Here is a 19149-nt window from a genome sequence, read left to right as displayed (position 1 = left end):
AAAAGTCCAAGCCATTGATGGTTTCCCACCTCCTTCCTCAAAAAAGGAGTTGATGAGATTTCTGGGGATGGTGGGTTACTATAGAAACTTTTGTGAGAATTTTTCTACTGAAGTGGCTCCATTAACTGACCTATCAAAGGCTAAAGTCCAGTTTAAGTGGTTCTTGGCCTGTCAGAAGGCGTTTGAAAATGTCAAGCTTCTCTTAAGCACTGTGCCTATTTTGTCTGCTCCAAGATTAAATCAACCATTCCAAGTACAGGTTGACACAAGTCAAGTGAGTGCAGGAGCCATTTTGTTGCAGACTGATGAAGAAGGTGTTGACCATCCAATATGTTTCTTTTTAAAGAAATTCAGTCAACACCAACTTAATTATTCGACCATTGAGAAAGAGGCCATGGCTCTTATTTGGGCACCACAACATTTTGCTGTGTATGTGGGCAGGGTTGCTTTTCCTGTTGTGATGTATTCAGACCATAACCCCTTGACCTTTCCGCACTCCTTACAGAGTCCATATCAGCGGTTGATGTGATGGGTCTTATTCCTGCAACCTTACAACCTTGAGATTCGGCACATTCAAGGAACTGAAAACGTGCTGCCTGATGCACTGTCTTGTTTCATTGATGTACCAGACTAACAAGCTTAATGGCTACAGAGGTCCAAGCTAGGGCCCTCTGTTTAAAGGGGGGAGGTCTTATGGCTGCATTGGGTCTCTGACCTTTTTTCTTGCAGGGTTCTGGAGACAGAACTTTTGCAAGTCTTGTGTTTTGCGCTGATTGCTGATTTTCTGCTTTAAAGCTGCAATGCAGGCAGCATAGAGGAAGGCTTTTCCCTCTCTCTCCTCAGAACCTTGTTTGATTTGGTTTGTATCGTATCTTCTAGTTGGTTTTTGTTAGCGTTGTTTGGCTTTGCTTATTTTTGGTTATTTATGGGTTTTGCATTAATCTAATTTGGTTTCTCATTTCAGGTATTCCCTTTTCAGGTTTTATTTCTTTAGTGTAATTTAATGAAATTATTTTTCTTGAAATCAGAAAATCCTTGTGTAGTCTCCTTTAATGTTACCCCATCAAAAGAGCCTGGTGGACGTAACAGTAGAAAGACATTATACCACCATCCCATAGCGAGAATCAACATAAATGGAAGCCTGACAAATTCAGTTGACAGAGATCAACCAGACAGGGGCACTGTCTATCACCTACACTGTTTGCTCTCTTCATTGAGGAAATACAAAATTAAACCAAAACACACCTTTTAACACAATAATATTCCATCAAAAGAAATTCAGGAATTGTTTCCAATCAAATGGAATATGATTCCCTGGGAGTTAACATCACTGAAGGGTTATCTACATTTTACAAAGCAAATTATGATAAAATAAGCCAAAAAAAAAACATCTACTCTAATTCTAGATCTGACCTTAATAATTTAAACTATCAAAATTAATGTGCAGCCAAGACTTCTGTATTTGTTCCAGACCTGGGACAAGATAATACAAGATATTAATTTGGGTGTCAAAAAGCCTAGAGTTAGATATGAAACTCTCCAACTATCGAAAGACAAAGAGGGTATGGATCTCCCAAAATTAAGGGAGTACTTATATGCAACTCAGCTCAGACAAGTTATATGTTGGGACAAAGCAGATTACACGCAAGTATGGAGAATCCCAATTTCAGTATGTTATTTGAGACTAAGATAGATATGAGAAGATTAAAAAGTACATGGATCCACAATTAGAGCATTTACACTGGAACTATGGTTGAAAATACTAAAACAGAATAAAGGACATAAAAGTGCTCAGATGGGTAGCATACACTCTAAAAAGAAATGAGTTGAACCAGGGAATCTGTCCCTGGTTAGCTTGAGTCATTGTGTTAGACGAGGGATACAAATGTGGTATCAAACTTAATTATTTCATGTAAAGTCAAAGTGAAAAGTTCCTTTAGGTTAAGATTTGTAAGTTTTGAGTTAAATAAACACAAAAAAGTAAGTTGTCATAGCAAAAGCAAAAGAATTAAGTGAAATTAATGCAAATAAGTCTATGGACTTATGAACTGCAGCCCAAAAACACTTTTTAGAGTGTATGATAGCGATTTTAAGCCAACAATATAAGATTAAGGATTCAAACAATGAGTAAACAAGGGGGTCACAGCATGGTATACTCTACAGAAGAACAGGGAGCTGGAGAGTTTTCAGAAAACTTGTAGACTCATGACATAGAAATCTGATGGGATCCCTCTGTGGAAATGAGTGGTGTGATTAAAACTGTGATTAATTCATTCAATGGAATAAAAATTAAAATCATACTTACTTTATGTCAAAATTGATAATGAGTAAGCGATCAACTAAGTTTATAAAAGAAAAATGGAAATCAGAGCTTAACGTTACAATTACAGATGAGGAAACGCATCAGATATCCACCAATTTGCTGATATGTGGGGAGTTCTTTTTTTTTTTGTCTTACAGCTGTATTACCGCTGACTTCATTTTCAAACAGAACTCACCCTTACTGAAAATTGCTATCTTCAAGTTTTCTTGAAAGAACTTCCATACTGAGCTTACTGATGACTTCACTGTTTGGAAAAAGAGAATTTGTCAGTTTCTAGCCAGCTGATTACTGTTCATCCATTAAGCCCAACAGACTATTATGACTGTCAGAGGCTGCTCTGGTGTCACAACTGTCATGGACTTCAGCCTTTCCATCAGTCATTGTTAAATTTACCAAACAGAAAGACTATGTGCCTTCAGTTGGAATTTAGACAGCTGTATGTATTTAATGCAAAACCAAAAATGGACAAATGCCCCCAAAATGCAGAACTAAGTAAAGAAGACTCCAAAATAAAATTTTTACTGAAAGACTGCAAGGCAGACATATTTCCTAATAGTTTTCACTTCAACTAAGCACTTTTGGGTTATCTTTTCCACTTTTATTATGCATCATATCATCATCATCACCATCATCATCAACTGTTCTGCCACTGTTAGAACCCAACATCAGACCAGTTTTATGCAAATTCTCACTGAACTTTGTTTGTTCAGATCTTCCAGATACCCAGATGGCCTATAATAATGAGCAAAATTACTAAGCCATTTCACAAATAAGCACAGATTGCATTAATGTAGGGTAGGCGGCAGGCATCAAATGGAAAACATGAGAAAATATTGAAACCCCCCCAGAATAGAGTCAAAGTGACACCTCTACTGCTACGTATAGTGCTGTTAACTAGTTTGTCTCAACATATGTCCACAGCAGAACCCCTTTCCCCCCACACGTTTCTAGTGGTGATGGGATTGGTATTTTTGATGAGCTGCAGGGTCCCACATTGCCACAGCAGCCAGATTATAAATGCTCTAATCCGGGATTTTACCAATCCAAATTCAGCATCACACTGTGGTACATGACCAGCATCCACATACCACTCAGTGAGGTGGTTTGCATGCATGGGTAACTAGGGTGAAAATTTTACTCTTTTATTGCAAAACAAGTTCAAGTTGTTCATTAATGTAAATTAACTTCTGGTTTTTTAGGTTTTTGAATAATGCCTTATGAAGACCAAAAGGTAAATTGGAAGATGGACCATGTAGCACAAGACAGGTTCTGTAAAAGAGCACAGGGAGGTGCGGGGGCGAGTAAACAGCAGAGATTAACATCTATTATGAAAACTATCAGCTGTGCACTCAGCCGTGGCCACAGATTAGACCAGAGGTAAGGAGGCTTTGCCACTGGGATAGCACAATATTGGAATGGAATGGAAGTGGGTGGAAGGTTTGATGTACCATACAAACCAGTACAGAGACAACATACTGAGGGCCTGATAAAAAACCCCCTCAATTTTATTGATACATTGTTTGATCCAATCACTGCAAAGCCATCAGCTTTGTAATACCTTTCCACATAGATTAGAACCGACAATAAAGCCACAACAGGTGCAATATTACATCTAAATGTAGCCTCTTATTGGGGACATTACATTCCCTGGCCAAAAAGAAGGTCACCACCTGGATTTAAGTAAGGAAATAGGTACGAGCCTCCTATTGGATAATTACTGCATGGGCAATTATGTTTCAGCTGGCAATGGATGATCTCCAGGATCATCCTGAAGATGATCCAATGAAGCAGACATTTTAAAAAATGAATGCAAACAAGGATGATTCTAACAACAGAGTGACAGACATATCCATGGAGAAAGATAGGCACATGGATTTCACATATAAATTCAAAGTTAGCTAAACTATTTTAAATGTTAACTACAACAAGAGAGCCCAAAAACTCCACGTAAAACATTAGTGGTGGGACTCCTTTAATATGTTTAAAAGAGTTAATTGCAGGGTCCTTAATTAATTAGTTGCAATTAATGACATTTTAATAGAAAACTATATTGACTTAATAAAAAAGGACCAATTCACAAACAAATGTCTCCAGGCACTTTACAAAAAATAATTTCATTTTAATTATACACATATTCCTATTGATCCTAGTTATCAAACAGTACAGTATGCTCAAATTAATTAGTCCAATTAGTTTGTTTTATCTAAAGAAACCCAGCAGATTGCTTCAAATTATATAGTGGAACAACAAGCAAATAATGAAGGTACAATTAAAAACTTTCAAAACATCTACACGTCAAAATTGGAACATAAGCATCTATTTTAGGTTTCATATAAAGTTGTGTACCAGTTATGTCATTGGACCAAAGCATTGTCTTCAACCTCACTCTGAATCAGGATTCCTTAGCCGATTTGAATATCTACACGTTCATCTCTTAGAGATCTCATAAATCCTGCCGTCTCTTCACTGTAACAGAAAAGCTTCCACTCTGGTGTAACAGAGCAATAGGAAGCAGAGGAAGGAGGGAGAAACACTTTAAACACAGATTCTATACCAAGTACTCCTTGCAGCATAATGTTGAACCAACAAGCCATTTCATTAGAATGATCTGCCAAGTCTCTGCCCTTCAAATCTCTTGTCATTCAGCCTTCAAAGCTCTCTGGGGCAGGTGTTTGGTAAAACATCCATTATGAATCCCTTATGTCAATCTGTTTCTCAAGCTCCCTAAAAATACAACTCCAATGTTTTAGTTGAAGTGCATTTACTAAACGAGTAATGTGAGGAGGTTAAAACTGAAAAGTACAAATGGCACAGAAGCTGCGCTGAAGAAAAAGCAAATGGATTACTACCACAAACGTCCCTGTAGCAGATTTGTACCACACGTTCAATCTGCTGCTATCATTTAGAGATAGTGACAGGAAAAAGAAGTAGGGGAGGGAAAGATTAAACGGGGGTATTATGTAATCGTTCGATCCATTTCAATTAGAAGGAAGGAGCTTCATAACAGTTCCTTTGGGGGGATGATGAACCAAGTAGGCACAACATGAGAGTCAGACAAGTTTTTAACGTAACAGCTGGCTCTGTTGTCAAGGTGACTTACTCTGGATAAGATGTTTTCTGCAGACAAGCAACAGAATTTGAATCTGCCATATGAACCAATGCCTTCAGAATTCATAGCTGTAGTTTACTTGTTAAAGTAGTTTTTTCTGATAATTCACCTATGCGCTACTCCATAGTCCAAACTATATGTGTTGTAAAGCTCATTTTGACAGGTTAACAATGAAAGAACATGTCACAGCTAAGCAATCTGCTGTTATTCTGCAGGTGGTGACAAAAAGTGAACCCAAGGCAACCAGAGGAAGACTTTACTGTAATGGTGCGCTCACACTAAACGTGTTAAGCGCATCAAAAACGCAAAGTTCGATGGGTGTGTATGCTAGTCTGGTTTACATTCAAAGTTTATGTGGAAGTGTGTCAGATGTGTCAAAATCACTCTGGCCAATGTTTTCCATTGCCGGCCTATTTTTAAAAAATCTAAGACAAGGAATACAATTTCAGAAACTGATAATCCAGTGGGACTAAATAAGGTGAAGGGGGGCATGTTCTGTCTTTCTTATGCCACAGCATGCTGCATGTGATGTCGTCTCTTCTGTGAATGCACTTCTGTCAGAGTAATAAACTGTTCACACCGACATCGAATCGAGGCTACATTAAATTTAAATGTAAATTGCCATATAAACTTGAATTTCAACAAAAAAAAAACTTTAGCATTAAGTGCAGTTTTATACAATCATCATTGAATCCATCCTCACCTACTCCATCACCACATGGTACACTCAGTCCACAACCTGCAAGGATGTGGGTTTTTGTGTGTGTTAGTTAAATTAGTCCCTGTGCTGCCGTGTCTAGCCCCTTATTGTTCTCATCTGTCCCTTGTTCCCTTATTTTTCCCTGGGTGTATTTAAGTTCACCTGTACCTCCTGTTCCTTGTTGGATTATCTGTTGTTCTTCCCCGTTGTTCTCCGTATTACCTGATCATTAAACCAACCATTTTCTACTCATATCTGGGTCCCACCGCTTTATCCTCATCACTACAAACCACAATTTATGACACAACGAGGAAGAAACATGGATTACTACGCGTCATGTGCACTTCTGAGAAGGTGATCAGCTACCACCTCTGACCTTTACAGATCCTGTACTCCTCCAGGACTTTAGGTCATGCAGGTTGGATTGCGGAGGAGGTTAAACAGGCTGTGTTCTAGGTTCCTTCTCTCCTCAGGTAGAAGACTACGGTAGAAGACCCTCAGGTAGAAGACTACGGTCCAGCCAGACCAGAACTTCATACTACAAGAAAGGTTTCTTACTCTCAGCCATTAGATTTATAAATAATAGTTAATTAACACAGTCACTTTATCCATCTGCTACTCTCCACATGCATACATATTTTTCTTTTTCATATTCACGTTTTATTTCATTATTTGTTTTGCATCAATACATTAAAACAATTTACTCGCCTGTGAACTTGTTTATTGGCAACGGCAATATAAGTGATTCTAATTTTGATCCATGATGCTGAAAGTTTTAAAAATGTAGATTTCAAAGACCACTACAATGCCCACAAGTAAACTGATAAAATAATTGGCAGCACTCAAGTGCATTGTCCTTCATGTTTCTAAAATTTTCTGAGATGCTCCTCATTACTCAGATGGCTTTTACTATAAGAAGTAAAATCTTAAATTTTATTCTGGATTTACCAGAGAACCAATGAAGCTAAAAGAGGAAAAACATGATCCCTCTTTTTAATTTTCATAAGAAATCTGCAGGTTTTTGGATCAGCTGTTCTCTGTAGACTTCCTGATAGTAAAGAATTACAGCCTTGAAATAACAAATGCAAGAAGTAGTTTTTCAGCATCACTCCTACACAGGATATTTCTTACAGGATCATTTTAAACATATTCCAGAGATGAAAGACACGTGATTAACACAAAATTTAAATAGCTGGTTTATGGATATATAGAGCTGAATATCCTAAGCATAACAGCGGAATTTTATCTCATGAGGTCTTGATCTGATCCCTGATATATATGCTTCCCATTCTGATGGGAAGACCTCAAGAGCCAATGTCCTGCAGAATTTAAATGAAAGGCTAGTGCTGTTTCCTTGATACTGTCATGTTCAAGCCATTCTAAGAGAATATTGTGGTCAAGTGTGTCAAAAGCAACACTGAGATCTAGCAAAACCAGAAAAGAGAAGTCCATAATCTGAAGCCAAGAGAATATTGGTGACCAAGTGCTATGAGGAGCTACAAAACCTGACTGAAACTCATTCAGCCCTGCATACCATCCAGGGTTTCCACCAGTGTATTATAAGCCTGGCAGCAAGCCATGCTTCACTAGCACCCTTGCTTGTTTTTGTTTTTAGGAAAATAATAATTAAAAAACTAATAATAATAACCGCTTCTTTTTTTTTTTAAAGCCAGATTGCAAGCGTCTCTTTTGCTCTAAATGTTTCATTGGCAAAGCAGATTTATTCCTAAAAGATAAGTTTATAGAAGATAAGTTTATAGTTTATGCATTTAAAGCTGGCAGAGCAGGCCAATCCCACCGTTGGCGCCTCTGCGCGTTGCAGCAGCTGAATGTCTAAAGTTTATCTCAGTGTGGATTGCGCACGCCTCTTTCACTCAAACTCGACACAAGCTGATGGGAAGCATATATATCAGGGATCAGATCAAGGCCTCAAGAGCCTCAAGAGATGTACATATCCTGTATGGATATGTACATCAACCTCCTGTGAGGAATTATGTTTCTTTGGAGAACTCTGTATCAAGGAAGGAGTTTAAAACAAACCGCGTTAGCTCTGGTTGCGCAGCTCAATGTGAACCGCATGCCCAGCATGTGGTTCTGTCTGTCTACCCTATAAACTTTATGTATGTGATCCCAGTTAGCCGGAACATTAGTGGTTAACCAAGCAGCACTAACCTCATCATGCAGGTTCAGCCCAGTGAAGAGCTTCCGTGCTCTCCTCTTAGTCACCCTTCACTCTGGTTTTATATTACTTTATTATTATTTTTTACGAATAATCAAACCATATCAAATGCTTATGCTTTGTCCTCTTAGTCAGACAGAGTCGATGCATGCGGCTGCGCAGAGATCAGAAAAACTCGTCCCATAAAGTTGAGCAACCAAAACAGTTTCTGTGACTTATTAAAAACTCAACAGACATAAAATGGAAGAGCTACTAATGGCACTTTAGCAGCATTAAATTAAATATCCCATTTGTTGCGCATCTCTGCGCAGTGCAGCAGATTTAATTTATCATGCAGAGCCGGTTCTCGGCTGTGTGAGGCCTTGAGCAGAATTTGACTTAGGGGCCCCTATTGCTGCTAAAAACATCAGCACCTCTAACATCTTCGGTGTTAGATTTAGTGAAATATGGGAGATGAGGAATAGTTTAACTGGCCAACATAAAAAGCAATAAGTTTACAAATTTGCATTTGTGAACAAACAGAGCTCAAACTCAAAGATTAAACTCGGAGCATCAGATTGTTACTATGGTAACAAAACAAACTAACTATGAATATTGTTCTTTGAACTTTTACAAAGTAAACTTGACCGCTCCTCAAAATCTTACATTTTCATGTTAAACGAATTAAAATATTTTAATCTATAATTTTAATCTATAATCTCAATACAAAAAAATTTACATTTATGTATCTGTAGTTTGTGTTAAAATATTAGCATTTATGGGGTCTCTGAATCCCCGAGGGTCCTTATAGAGCCGCTGACTTAATTTGGATTAAACAGAAGTGCAAATAATTGATATTCATTTTAATTGTATTTTTTATTTATTTATTGTTTTTAAGACTAGTTGTGGGTTCAAATAGCGGTTCGCTGGCAATGTTTTCAACATCTTTTAACATCTTTTAACAGAAAAGCATGGTGGACCACCTCTGCACCCCGACCACTGGGCTGAGCAAGTTTTCTGGGGGAAACCCTGCCATCTTAGCACTTTGAGATTTTTTCTAATGAAAAGTGCGATACAAATTAAATGTATTATTGTTATTATTATTATTATTATTATTATTATTATTATTATTATTATTATTATTATTATTATTATTATCTCAGTCCATTCAAACAGAAATGAAAAAAAGTGATTCAGTTCTGGCAAAAAGAAATACTACCTTCAATTTAACTGGTTCCTATTCAATAGTGTAGCTCATTCAGGTTGTTCTAGTCAATCAGATGTTAGGCTAAGAAAATGAAGCAAACTTTACTGTTCTTCCTTTTATCAAACAAGCTCAGCATGCAGTGATCCAGGCTGATTATAGTTCATATTTAATGACAACATGCCTTCTCCTGTCAAAACATAGAAAAAGATCATATTGCCTGAATTGGCATAATGGAGGAAAAACTGCATTAAAATGATGTCAGAGGTGAACCTTTACCAATGAAAGCACAGCAGGGAACCTATTCTGTTTGCCTGCAAAAATACAAACATCAACATTGAACCTGCATTCAAAGCGTATGATGGACCACAAACCTCCCTGCGTAAATATGCCTACAGATGAACAGGGCTTGATCTGGTGTCAGGGTATAGCTGACACCAGAGAAAGAGCCACAATATTAGCATCAAGGTTCACTCAGCCTGCATTCAGTTGTTTTACTTGAGCTGGAATCTAAGTTGACAGTGATGTGTGTTGGATGAGGTTTAATGGTTGGCAAATGGTTTTCATCACTGAACAAAGTTTGCAGCATTTGGATATTGCTTTTTTCCTGATCAGTAGACCCTTGACTATGTTCAGGTTTACATCCCCATGAATTCCCCAACAATTACCTGGATGATGACAGAATCATGAGGGTGGAAATGGACATTTTCAGCCAGAATACAGAAAATGATGAGAACTCATGTTAAGTCTTTTATATATGACTTTGTCAAAGATTCCTTTGGTTTCAAAGGGTGAGGTGACATTTGATGATGATAAGACTTGAACTAATGATCACTGACATTGAAGCACTGATTGTCCATAAGAGTGGGAAGGGGTGGATGGTTCTAAGTGTGCTACCTTCCGCTTGCGTTCAGCCCGTTCCCTGGAACGGCGCCTCTTCTCTCTAGCTTTCTCCAGAGCCTTCAGGTCCGGAGGCTGGTCCATCTCGGACCTGGCCTTCTTAAGTTGAGCTGCGGCGTGAGCCATGGCCTCTCACTGTTCCCACAGCGACAAGACCTTTAGATTACTTTCAGAAGTCTTCTCAGAAACCTCGTCTGAATAGCTCCAAGGACCTTCCAGTCCACGGATATCAGCTTCACCTCACCGGGGCAGTTTCCAAGGACAAACTGTCCGGCTTAATCCTCTAACCCAGCAGATCTCTTCACCCAGACACAAAGTGTGAGTGTGTGCTGAAAGCCTCCCTCCCTGGTGCCTGGGCAACTGCATCTGAGACAAGGTCAGAAAAGGAAGAATGCTGCTCTGGCACACATCACAGAGAGGTAAGCCCAACAACCAATCCAGAAGCTCGGAAGAGACAGAAAGGCAGGGGGAACTCCACCCCTCCCTCCCAGCTCAGTCTGCAGAGAAAGGAGAGGGTGCCATGGAAACGTAGGAAACCTTTGATTTGCTCCCTTCTGATCTCTGATCAGGCACAAGTCGGCACGGTATGAAAAATGGTAAGGAGACAGTAGAGGGAGATGCCAGAGGAAACAGCGAGTGGGAGGAGCCAGAGGACAAGGGAGTATCAGCGTCTGTCCTTTGGAAAGCTAGGTAGGTAGGGAGGTGCCACTATGACAGAAGACAGAGGGGATAAGATGTGCTCTGTTGTTTCTGAGATCTCCCCTGTTACTAAACCAATCATGGTATCGTCTGATTGCTGTCTGCTCTGGAGATCTCACAGCTCCGGAGCAAACACAAAGAACAATACATCCATCCTTTTACTCTAAAGGCATATCCACACATATCTGCGGATGTGGAGAAATTTTGTTTATATTTAAAAGGAAAACAGGATGAAGTGCTGCTGCAAAAACCATCCAATAAACATGAATGTTTTTCACATCACAGACTCATCAGGCATTCCCTGTCCATGATGCTGAAACCACCATCAGCAGAAGAAATGTGTGATTTGGGTTAACCTGGCTCACTTTAAGATAGCAGTGTAATGCAGTGACAAAATTACTGCGAGCAACATTAAACAGTGAAACTGTTTGCAAATGGCCTCGATGAAGCCTAAACCTGCATTGTTATTATTGTTATAACTACCATTACAATGTTAGCATTATACTAATGGCGAAAACATGGCCTTTATGTGCTGCTCTAGCAAGTCATTAATGTTTTGTGAAGTCATTTATTGCACTTTTCTTGGTAGCAACCACCCTTCTTAGTTTTTATTCAATGCTGCCATCTACTGGTCAGTACAAACATTACAAGATTGTGCAGCCTCACCCGTGGAGGGGTACAGATCTTTTTGTAATACACATTGCAAATAGATGAATGCAAATTGATTTAACTTATAAGTAACTCTTTTGGGTTTGAAAGAGGCTTCCGTTTTTGGTCTGTACATTACTTCACTTTATTTTATTTTTTTTCAGTGAACCCTCAGAAAAATAATCAATCTATCATTCCTTCTGTTCTTTCATTTATCTGTTCAATCATTTTCTTTGCTTTTCAAAGAGTGTCTGAAGGGACAGGCATGCTTGGGCATCCTTCCTAGATATGTATGGGGAAATTTTACTGCCCTAAGTCAAGAGCACATATCTTCAGTTGCAAGCAGCATTTCATCTCTGTTCTCAAAACTTGTAATGCTTGGACTCAAAACTTCTGGTCTCTTTCAAATATTCTCTGTGCTCTCTCAAATCTTTGTGTTCACTCTCAGATTTTCTCCTCATTCTGTGCAGAATGAGGTTAGGGATTAAGGTTAGGATTGATCTACCGTAACCCCTAACCCACAACTTGTAAACCTATCTGCTCGCTTGCAAATTCTTTTGTGCTCTCTGGCGGAACAAAAAATACCGTTCCCTGGCAACTGTCCCATGAGGTTGGGAGCTTTCACTAGGGTGCATTTGTTTCTTTCTCGTGGGTGTGACTACTATTGATTTTAGCACATGCTCTTTCTGCATTGAAGGAGCATGTGCTATGATGATCTATCAATCTATCTGGATTATTAGGTAGATATCTATTAATAGAAAACCATTAAACTGATAAAAATCAACAGCATTCTTTTGAAAGCATGTCATAATTCTTTAAAATTTAAATAATCCCCCCTCTGAAAGCTGAAAATTCCAGCAAAGTGGGCGGAGTCGATGGACACGGCCGAGTGGGGGGATGAGCCGAGGGGGTGAAAAGTAGTGATGGTGAGATGAAGTTTTATGAAGCATGGAGGCACTCCATGCTTCATAAAACTTCATGCAGTTCCACCAGATGTTTGCTATTTGATGCTGGCTAGTCTGAAGGAGCTGAATGGGGCAGTTGTGGTGCAGGGATGCTGTGTGAGGCAGAAACTCAGAAGCTTGGAAACTTCAGCATTGATTAGGAGCTGTGCCTTGAAATCGGGAAGAGGTCCAGTCAACCGTTATGCTCAGCTGAATGGTTTCCATGGAGATGAAAGGATTTCTCAAAAACACATGAAATAATCAAGGCAGCACTCCAAGTTTGTTTATGATGAGGGAATAACATTATAACATGATGTCAAGCTCAAAAAAGTTGATTTTACATATTAACCCTTTAAAGATAAATGCACAAAAACAATTTGATCTTGATTTATTAGATGTATAACAAGTAGGTAAAAGACAAGAAAGGGAGTTGGATGATATATTTCTACTGTATTCAAAAGTACAAACAAAAATACCAAGTATTTTTTGCATACAACTATATAAAAGGATTGTAATTGTTTTGATTCTGCCTGTTTGCAACTTTCACACCTCCTCCAACTACAGATGTCTCACGAAAAAGAAACATCCTTTCAGCCTCTGAGTGGGGACCTGCTCAGAGGAAATATCTGTCCTTGTGGGGGTTTGGTGAGCTTTATCTAGGATGTAGAACAGACAAGGAGGAGCTATTAATTTGGAGACTGAACATCAGTAATACACCATCATTAACCCATTTATTAAAATCTTCATCTGTGAGAATCTGATTATGTCACATATACTCATGTGTGATGCTCTTTTAATCTGCACAGTTAAAACACAATGCATCACACAATGACATGCATGAGGGAAGCTGGTCTGTTGGGGGTAATGTATAAATGTATATTTTACAGCCAGCTTTTGGTGTTTTGCCCTTCGCTCTGGGGGGATGATTGGTTATTCATTAACAATAACATTTAAAACCACTGCTGTGGAGACTTAGCCACTTCATCTTACTAATACAGAGAGCAGCAGCAATAGTTGCTGTCTCAGTTGGCTGATGGGCCCCATGGGGCCAATACAGGTTAATCTGGCCAGGAAACATCCATCCATTTTCTAACACCCTTTGTCCCTAGTGGGGTCTGGAGGGTTGCTGGTGCCTACCTCCAGCAAACGTTTTGGGCAAGAGGTGGGGTTCACCCTGGACAGGTCGCCAGTCCATCACAGGGCAACACAGAGACAGACAGGATGAACAACAATCACACACACTCTCAACCCTGGGGGTGGGGGGGGGATAATTTGGAGAGTCATAAACTCTCCAAATTATCCTACGCATGAGTCATGAACACACACATGCACAAGGAGAACATGCAAACTCCATGCAGAAAGACCCTGGGCCGGGAATCAAACCCAGGACCTTCTTGCTGCAAGGCAACAGCGCTACCAACTGTGCCACATGTTTCCTGGTGCAGCCCACCAGGAAACATGTTAAAGCAATATTCTTAAGGTGTTTGCAATTTCCTGGCATTAACAATCCTCTCGTTAAATTTTAATAATTGACAATGATGAAGCTGAAGGGGTTATGCCATTGTGGTTCCTTAGAATGGTCAAACATGGAGATACAGATTAGACAATACAGCAAAACTTTCAGGAAGCAAAATACTCCACTTATCTCTAACACATAGACTGTGTTTCACCCGTTGCCTAGCAACAAAAGTGTGTTGCTTGCAGCAACAGGGGAGAAGTTCTCTGCTGGATAACCTGGTCTCATGGCTTTCATTAGCCCTGTACTACAACCTCTCCTCACTTAATGAGTTGTGCGTGCCTGTGTGTGTGTGCGTGAGTGGGCATGTGTATGTGTTCTTGTATTTGATATAATGATAGAGTTTAGGGTACTGGTAGTACCTGTACTACTGGTAATGGTTTAGTTTAGGTACTGGTAGTAAATGGCTACAGTAAGTCTGACAGAAGCAAGGCTGCCATGGACCAGCGCCAATGTGCCCTCTGACCCCCACCAGCAGGCAAGGTGGGTGAAGTGTCTTGCCCAAGGACACAATGACAAAGGAGGGTGGAATGGAAATTGAACCAGCAATTCACCGATTGCGAGGCGAACTCCAACCACCATCACCACCATAACCCTTGTAGTAGTCAGTGGCGATTCTAGCCCCGTTTGCTAAAGCAAAATACGGAGTCATCCCATATTTGACCGTTAAATGTGCGTCCCGTATTGAACCAATACATAATTGTTTGATAGACACGCCTATCATACACACATCAACACTAAGTGTAACAATAATGACCAAAATGAAACACAGGAAATATTGAGGTGAGCCAAATTCTCATGACGGGAACTAAAAAGGACCCTCTGAATGCTACAGACCGACGCTGCCATCACGGTTGCCTAGAGACGGACACCATGCAGCTGCGGAGAGCTGATATTAAAACCTGTTCAACCCGACGGACCCACCGGTGGGTCCAGCTGCCACGTGACCTCGGCTCGCTCTGTAAACAAAGGCTCCACGTGCCTTTAACATTTTTTTTTTTATTATCCGCTAAAAGAGGCTTTAATCTTTCAAAAACTATTTGAAAGATATAAAGGTTTTGCCCAAAATGTTACGATTTTAGAGCTATTTAAAAACAGCTGATGAGATTTAAAGGTCCTCGGGCGATGACGCAACTGCCCGGAAAACACCCGATCAGCTGATCATCACGGCCATTTTGTGGCTTCACGAGACAGTGGAAAGACTCTCAGAGTATGGCACAAGATGTCGGCTATGCAAAATCATGACGTATTTTCCGGAACCCGATCTAAATGTATGCGTAATTCATGCGCTCTCCGTGCATAAGCAGGTGTTGTATACGGGAGTCTGAGCACGTGGAGTTATCTCGGTTCCGTGAGTTCAGTTTTGATTTATTTATGATAAATCGATCATAGCAGCAGAAACTGGACGATTTAGAGGCTTTTGAAGGCTTTTGAACAACAACGGTTTTTCGATTTGCTACGAGTGGAGCTAAATCTTGGAAAAATTATCTCAATGGCGCGGAGGAAAATGTCCGATTTGGAGGCGCTGTAAGAACTATTTCGGAGCGATTTTGAGCTGGAAGACGCTTCTGATAGCTGGTGGGATTCGGACGAGGAGGAAGAGGAAGAGCAGGACACAGCTGACAGACTTGATCTCGGTGATGTGTAAGTTTCCCCCCGCAATTTCACACAAAATATTTGATGTTTTGGTTCTATTTATTTATTTATTTATTTCTGTGATTATATGCTTGTAATAACGGCAGGAAGTAAAACCATGTGGTTATTTGTTTATTTATGTTTTACTAAAATATGTTTTATTTTACTAATAAGGATTTCATGTTTACTTTGGTTCATTACTTTGTAATAAACCTCTAATTCTTCAAATACTTTATTTTTATTTATAGTCAAGTGGAAGCCGAACCATCAAGCTGAACCTCCCCCCACCTCTCATGATTCTTCATCTTCTTTGAGGTAAGATGTCCATTTTTTTGGTGGTGATGGTTGTGGTGGATTTTCTAAATTGTTTATTTGCTCTTTTAAATTACTTCAAAAAGTATTTTTGACTGTTTTATCTTGTTTCAATAAAAGTTTTCTATTTGGAGTCAAAGAAAGAGCTTTCACATCATCATTATTATACATATTACACTGTGCACAATGGTACATTTTGCATATAAATGKGGTAAATGTCATGACCAATGGTTTTATTATATGTAGAAAGTGTCATTAGATGGTAATAAGCTATTAAATTTTAACAAACCCCCAGTATTGATGTAAAAAACACATTTGGCACAGTTTGGTGACATTTTTGGMTAAATGTGCCMAAATGGCCTCTCCGCCTAAGAAATKTATCACTAATACCATTCTAAAATAAATATGATTCATCTGATTGAGTCCAAATTTGGTATACTTTTACACAACATTTAGATTTAAAAGTCTGTACTACTTTTTTGTGCTATAAATAATATTTTGGTAGTGTTTTGCAATGTTTATTTCAAAGAAAATTTTGGCGAGATTCAAAAAATGCTAAATATTTTGTATTTTGTCCCTAATATTTCAGGCAGGGTCAAAGCTACAATGGTGCTGACACCAGAAAACCATTCTATGACATCTTACCTTTACAGAGGTACCAAAAGTTTCTTATTAAATCTAATAGCTGTGAGGCTATAAGTGATTTACTTTTGTGTGTTTTTGTCAGGCGGAAATTTATTTATACCCCTTAGTGTGTAAGAGGTCTTTTTAAAATGTCTTCTACTTGATTCCATGTCCTTAGAAGCACAAACGCTTTTAAAAATAGAGACGTGAGTGAAAAGATGTGCATTATAAGCTGAACAATTTCGGTTAGGATGGATACTGTACATTGATTGACAAAAAAAATGTGTCCGTCGTGGCGCAGTGTGCTGCTGTATGATAGACAGACAGATCCATTAGAACCTAACGAATCAGAAATCAGTCTCTTCATCCCTCAAACATCTCCTGAGGCTGATATGGTATAAAACATTTTGCTATGATTAAGTTTCTTATTGTGAGTTTAGTAGACTATTGTGGTTTGATTCTTTGCTTAGGATGTTGAGTTTGTATGACATTTAATATACAATTGTTAGGAATAGTGGTTGGTAGTGGTGAGGAGAGACGCTGAGACCCAGGTTATGATGATGATGGTGATTTCTTGATGAAAAGCTCTAACAGTCCAAGTACAGGCGGCACGTCAGAGAGAAATAGCGCACAGCTAACTACCGGTAGCAACTGACGAAACAAGACTGAAAACAAGAGCTAACGCAAACCAGGACTTAGCAGTTCCACTGGAGAGCATCGACGTAACAACTGACAATAGACGACAGTAGACGCTAGACAATAGACAAGAACCCAACGAAGAACACAGACAACAGGTGGGACTAAATACACACCTGGGAGACAATCAACGGGGAAGACGCAGAGACAGAGACACACAGGAAGGAAACTGAACACAAAAAACTCCAAAAATAAACAGAAACACGATCATGACAATAATAGCATTAGCCAAAATAATAAGTGGCCATTTAAAGAACAAATCATACTAATAGATTAACATTAAATACACAAATATTTCCTACATTACATTACTTTTATGTGTTTTATTAAAAAATGTTTATATATATAATGAATAATTGTTCAGTGGTCATTTCATGTATTATTTTACTAATATTTTAATAATGTGGTTTACCAGTTTGGATAATCTGACTTCCTATCAATTAAGAAAAAACATGCTAAGCAAAAATACACCAGACCTGCAGCCCAGGGGCTAGACGGGAGCCAAAAGGGGCTCTGAAGAAATTATACTAAATAAATGTCTTTTTTAAATATTCATGGTACATATTTTTTTTAAATCTTCACAATTTTATTTTAACAATGAATTAAAAATTATTGTTGCACTTTTAGCTGCTGTATTGAGATAGGATCACAATTTCCATCTGCTAGATCAAGATCTGCAACCTGAATCTCTGGAGACACAAGTGGCTCTTTGGTTCACAATATTAAATGATGAAATATTGCTCTGTTTCCGTTTAATTTTGTTTAAAAAAAAAACGGACTACATGGGTCCCTCTAGTAAATTTGGTCTAGAACCAGCCTCCAAAGAAAAAAATAAAGACCATTATATAGTTTTTTTTTAACCACCTCTAAGGGGACAGACTTGTATCATCAGCACCTTTATTCAGATGGCAATTTGCAATGCTTAGTGAGTTTTTGCAATGGGCAATTTTAAGTGGCAATGCAGTACTTCATTTAGAATAATTTTTATATTTATGAATGGAAATTGTGTACAACAATGGCTTTATTCATTTGAAAAGTATTTTTGTACTTCAGTACAAAACTGTGTATATGTCAAAAATATTTGGATGAATAATGGGTTAGTCTGATCCTGGTGTTTAACCTTGTTACTCTTGTTGCTCTTTTTTGAAATTTGGTTAGTGACTGTTGTATTGTTTTGTAATTAATTACCCAAACCTCTCTGGAGTCACTTAAATAAGGTAAAACTAAAGAACAGTACAGAATGTCAGGCTGTTTCTGTGTCTGTGAATAGAAAGGTGTTTTGTACTATAACTATGATAGGCCCTCTTCATGAACTGTAAACTGAAATAGCAAAACCCTGACTTTATAATGTCTACTTTTCCATAGATGGACATGCATTCTTATTTAAAGGGAAAAGGCTAACAGCCACATAACAATCAGATGAAATTAAGGGTAATACCATTTCTAAGTATGATTTTCAAATAAAGTTCAGATTAATGACTCATTTTCACTAGTCATGCACCTGAACTTCTACCTTGATAACAAACTGGTTTTAAGTTAATTAATCCTATGAATTTAGTAAAATGTTCTTCAAATGACTGGAAATACATAGTTTTGAGTAGATTTTATTTAAATTTCTGGGGGAGCAGACCACACTAGGACTGTTGTCTCTCATTAATTTTAGCAGATGTTGGCAGGTATG

At 38.6% G+C, this 19149-nt stretch overlaps 1 protein-coding gene across 5 annotated transcripts in view; it reads right to left on the bottom strand.

Annotated features, from left to right (window-relative positions):
- The window catches only part of ank2b (ankyrin 2b, neuronal), a 206942-nt gene that overhangs the window by 157445 nt on the left and 30348 nt on the right, over window positions 1–19149 (bottom strand). For 3 of the 5 annotated variants that reach the window (XM_008434863.2, XM_017310416.1, XM_017310417.1), the window contains exon 1: window positions 10392–10978. The exons of the other annotated variants lie outside the window; for them this stretch is intronic. In XM_008434863.2, coding sequence (XP_008433085.1) covers window positions 10392–10520 — 129 coding nt within the window. In that variant the 5' untranslated portion in view covers window positions 10521–10978. Of the gene's footprint in view, window positions 1–10391; window positions 10979–19149 lie in introns of those variants that run through there. 5 annotated transcript variants of the gene reach the window in all.

The sequence above is a fragment of the Poecilia reticulata genome, linkage group LG18, assembly GCF_000633615.1.
Source record: "Poecilia reticulata strain Guanapo linkage group LG18, Guppy_female_1.0+MT, whole genome shotgun sequence".
Classification (NCBI taxonomy): Eukaryota; Metazoa; Chordata; class Actinopteri; order Cyprinodontiformes; family Poeciliidae; genus Poecilia; species Poecilia reticulata.
This window is presented reverse-complemented; position numbering and strand designations above follow the sequence as displayed.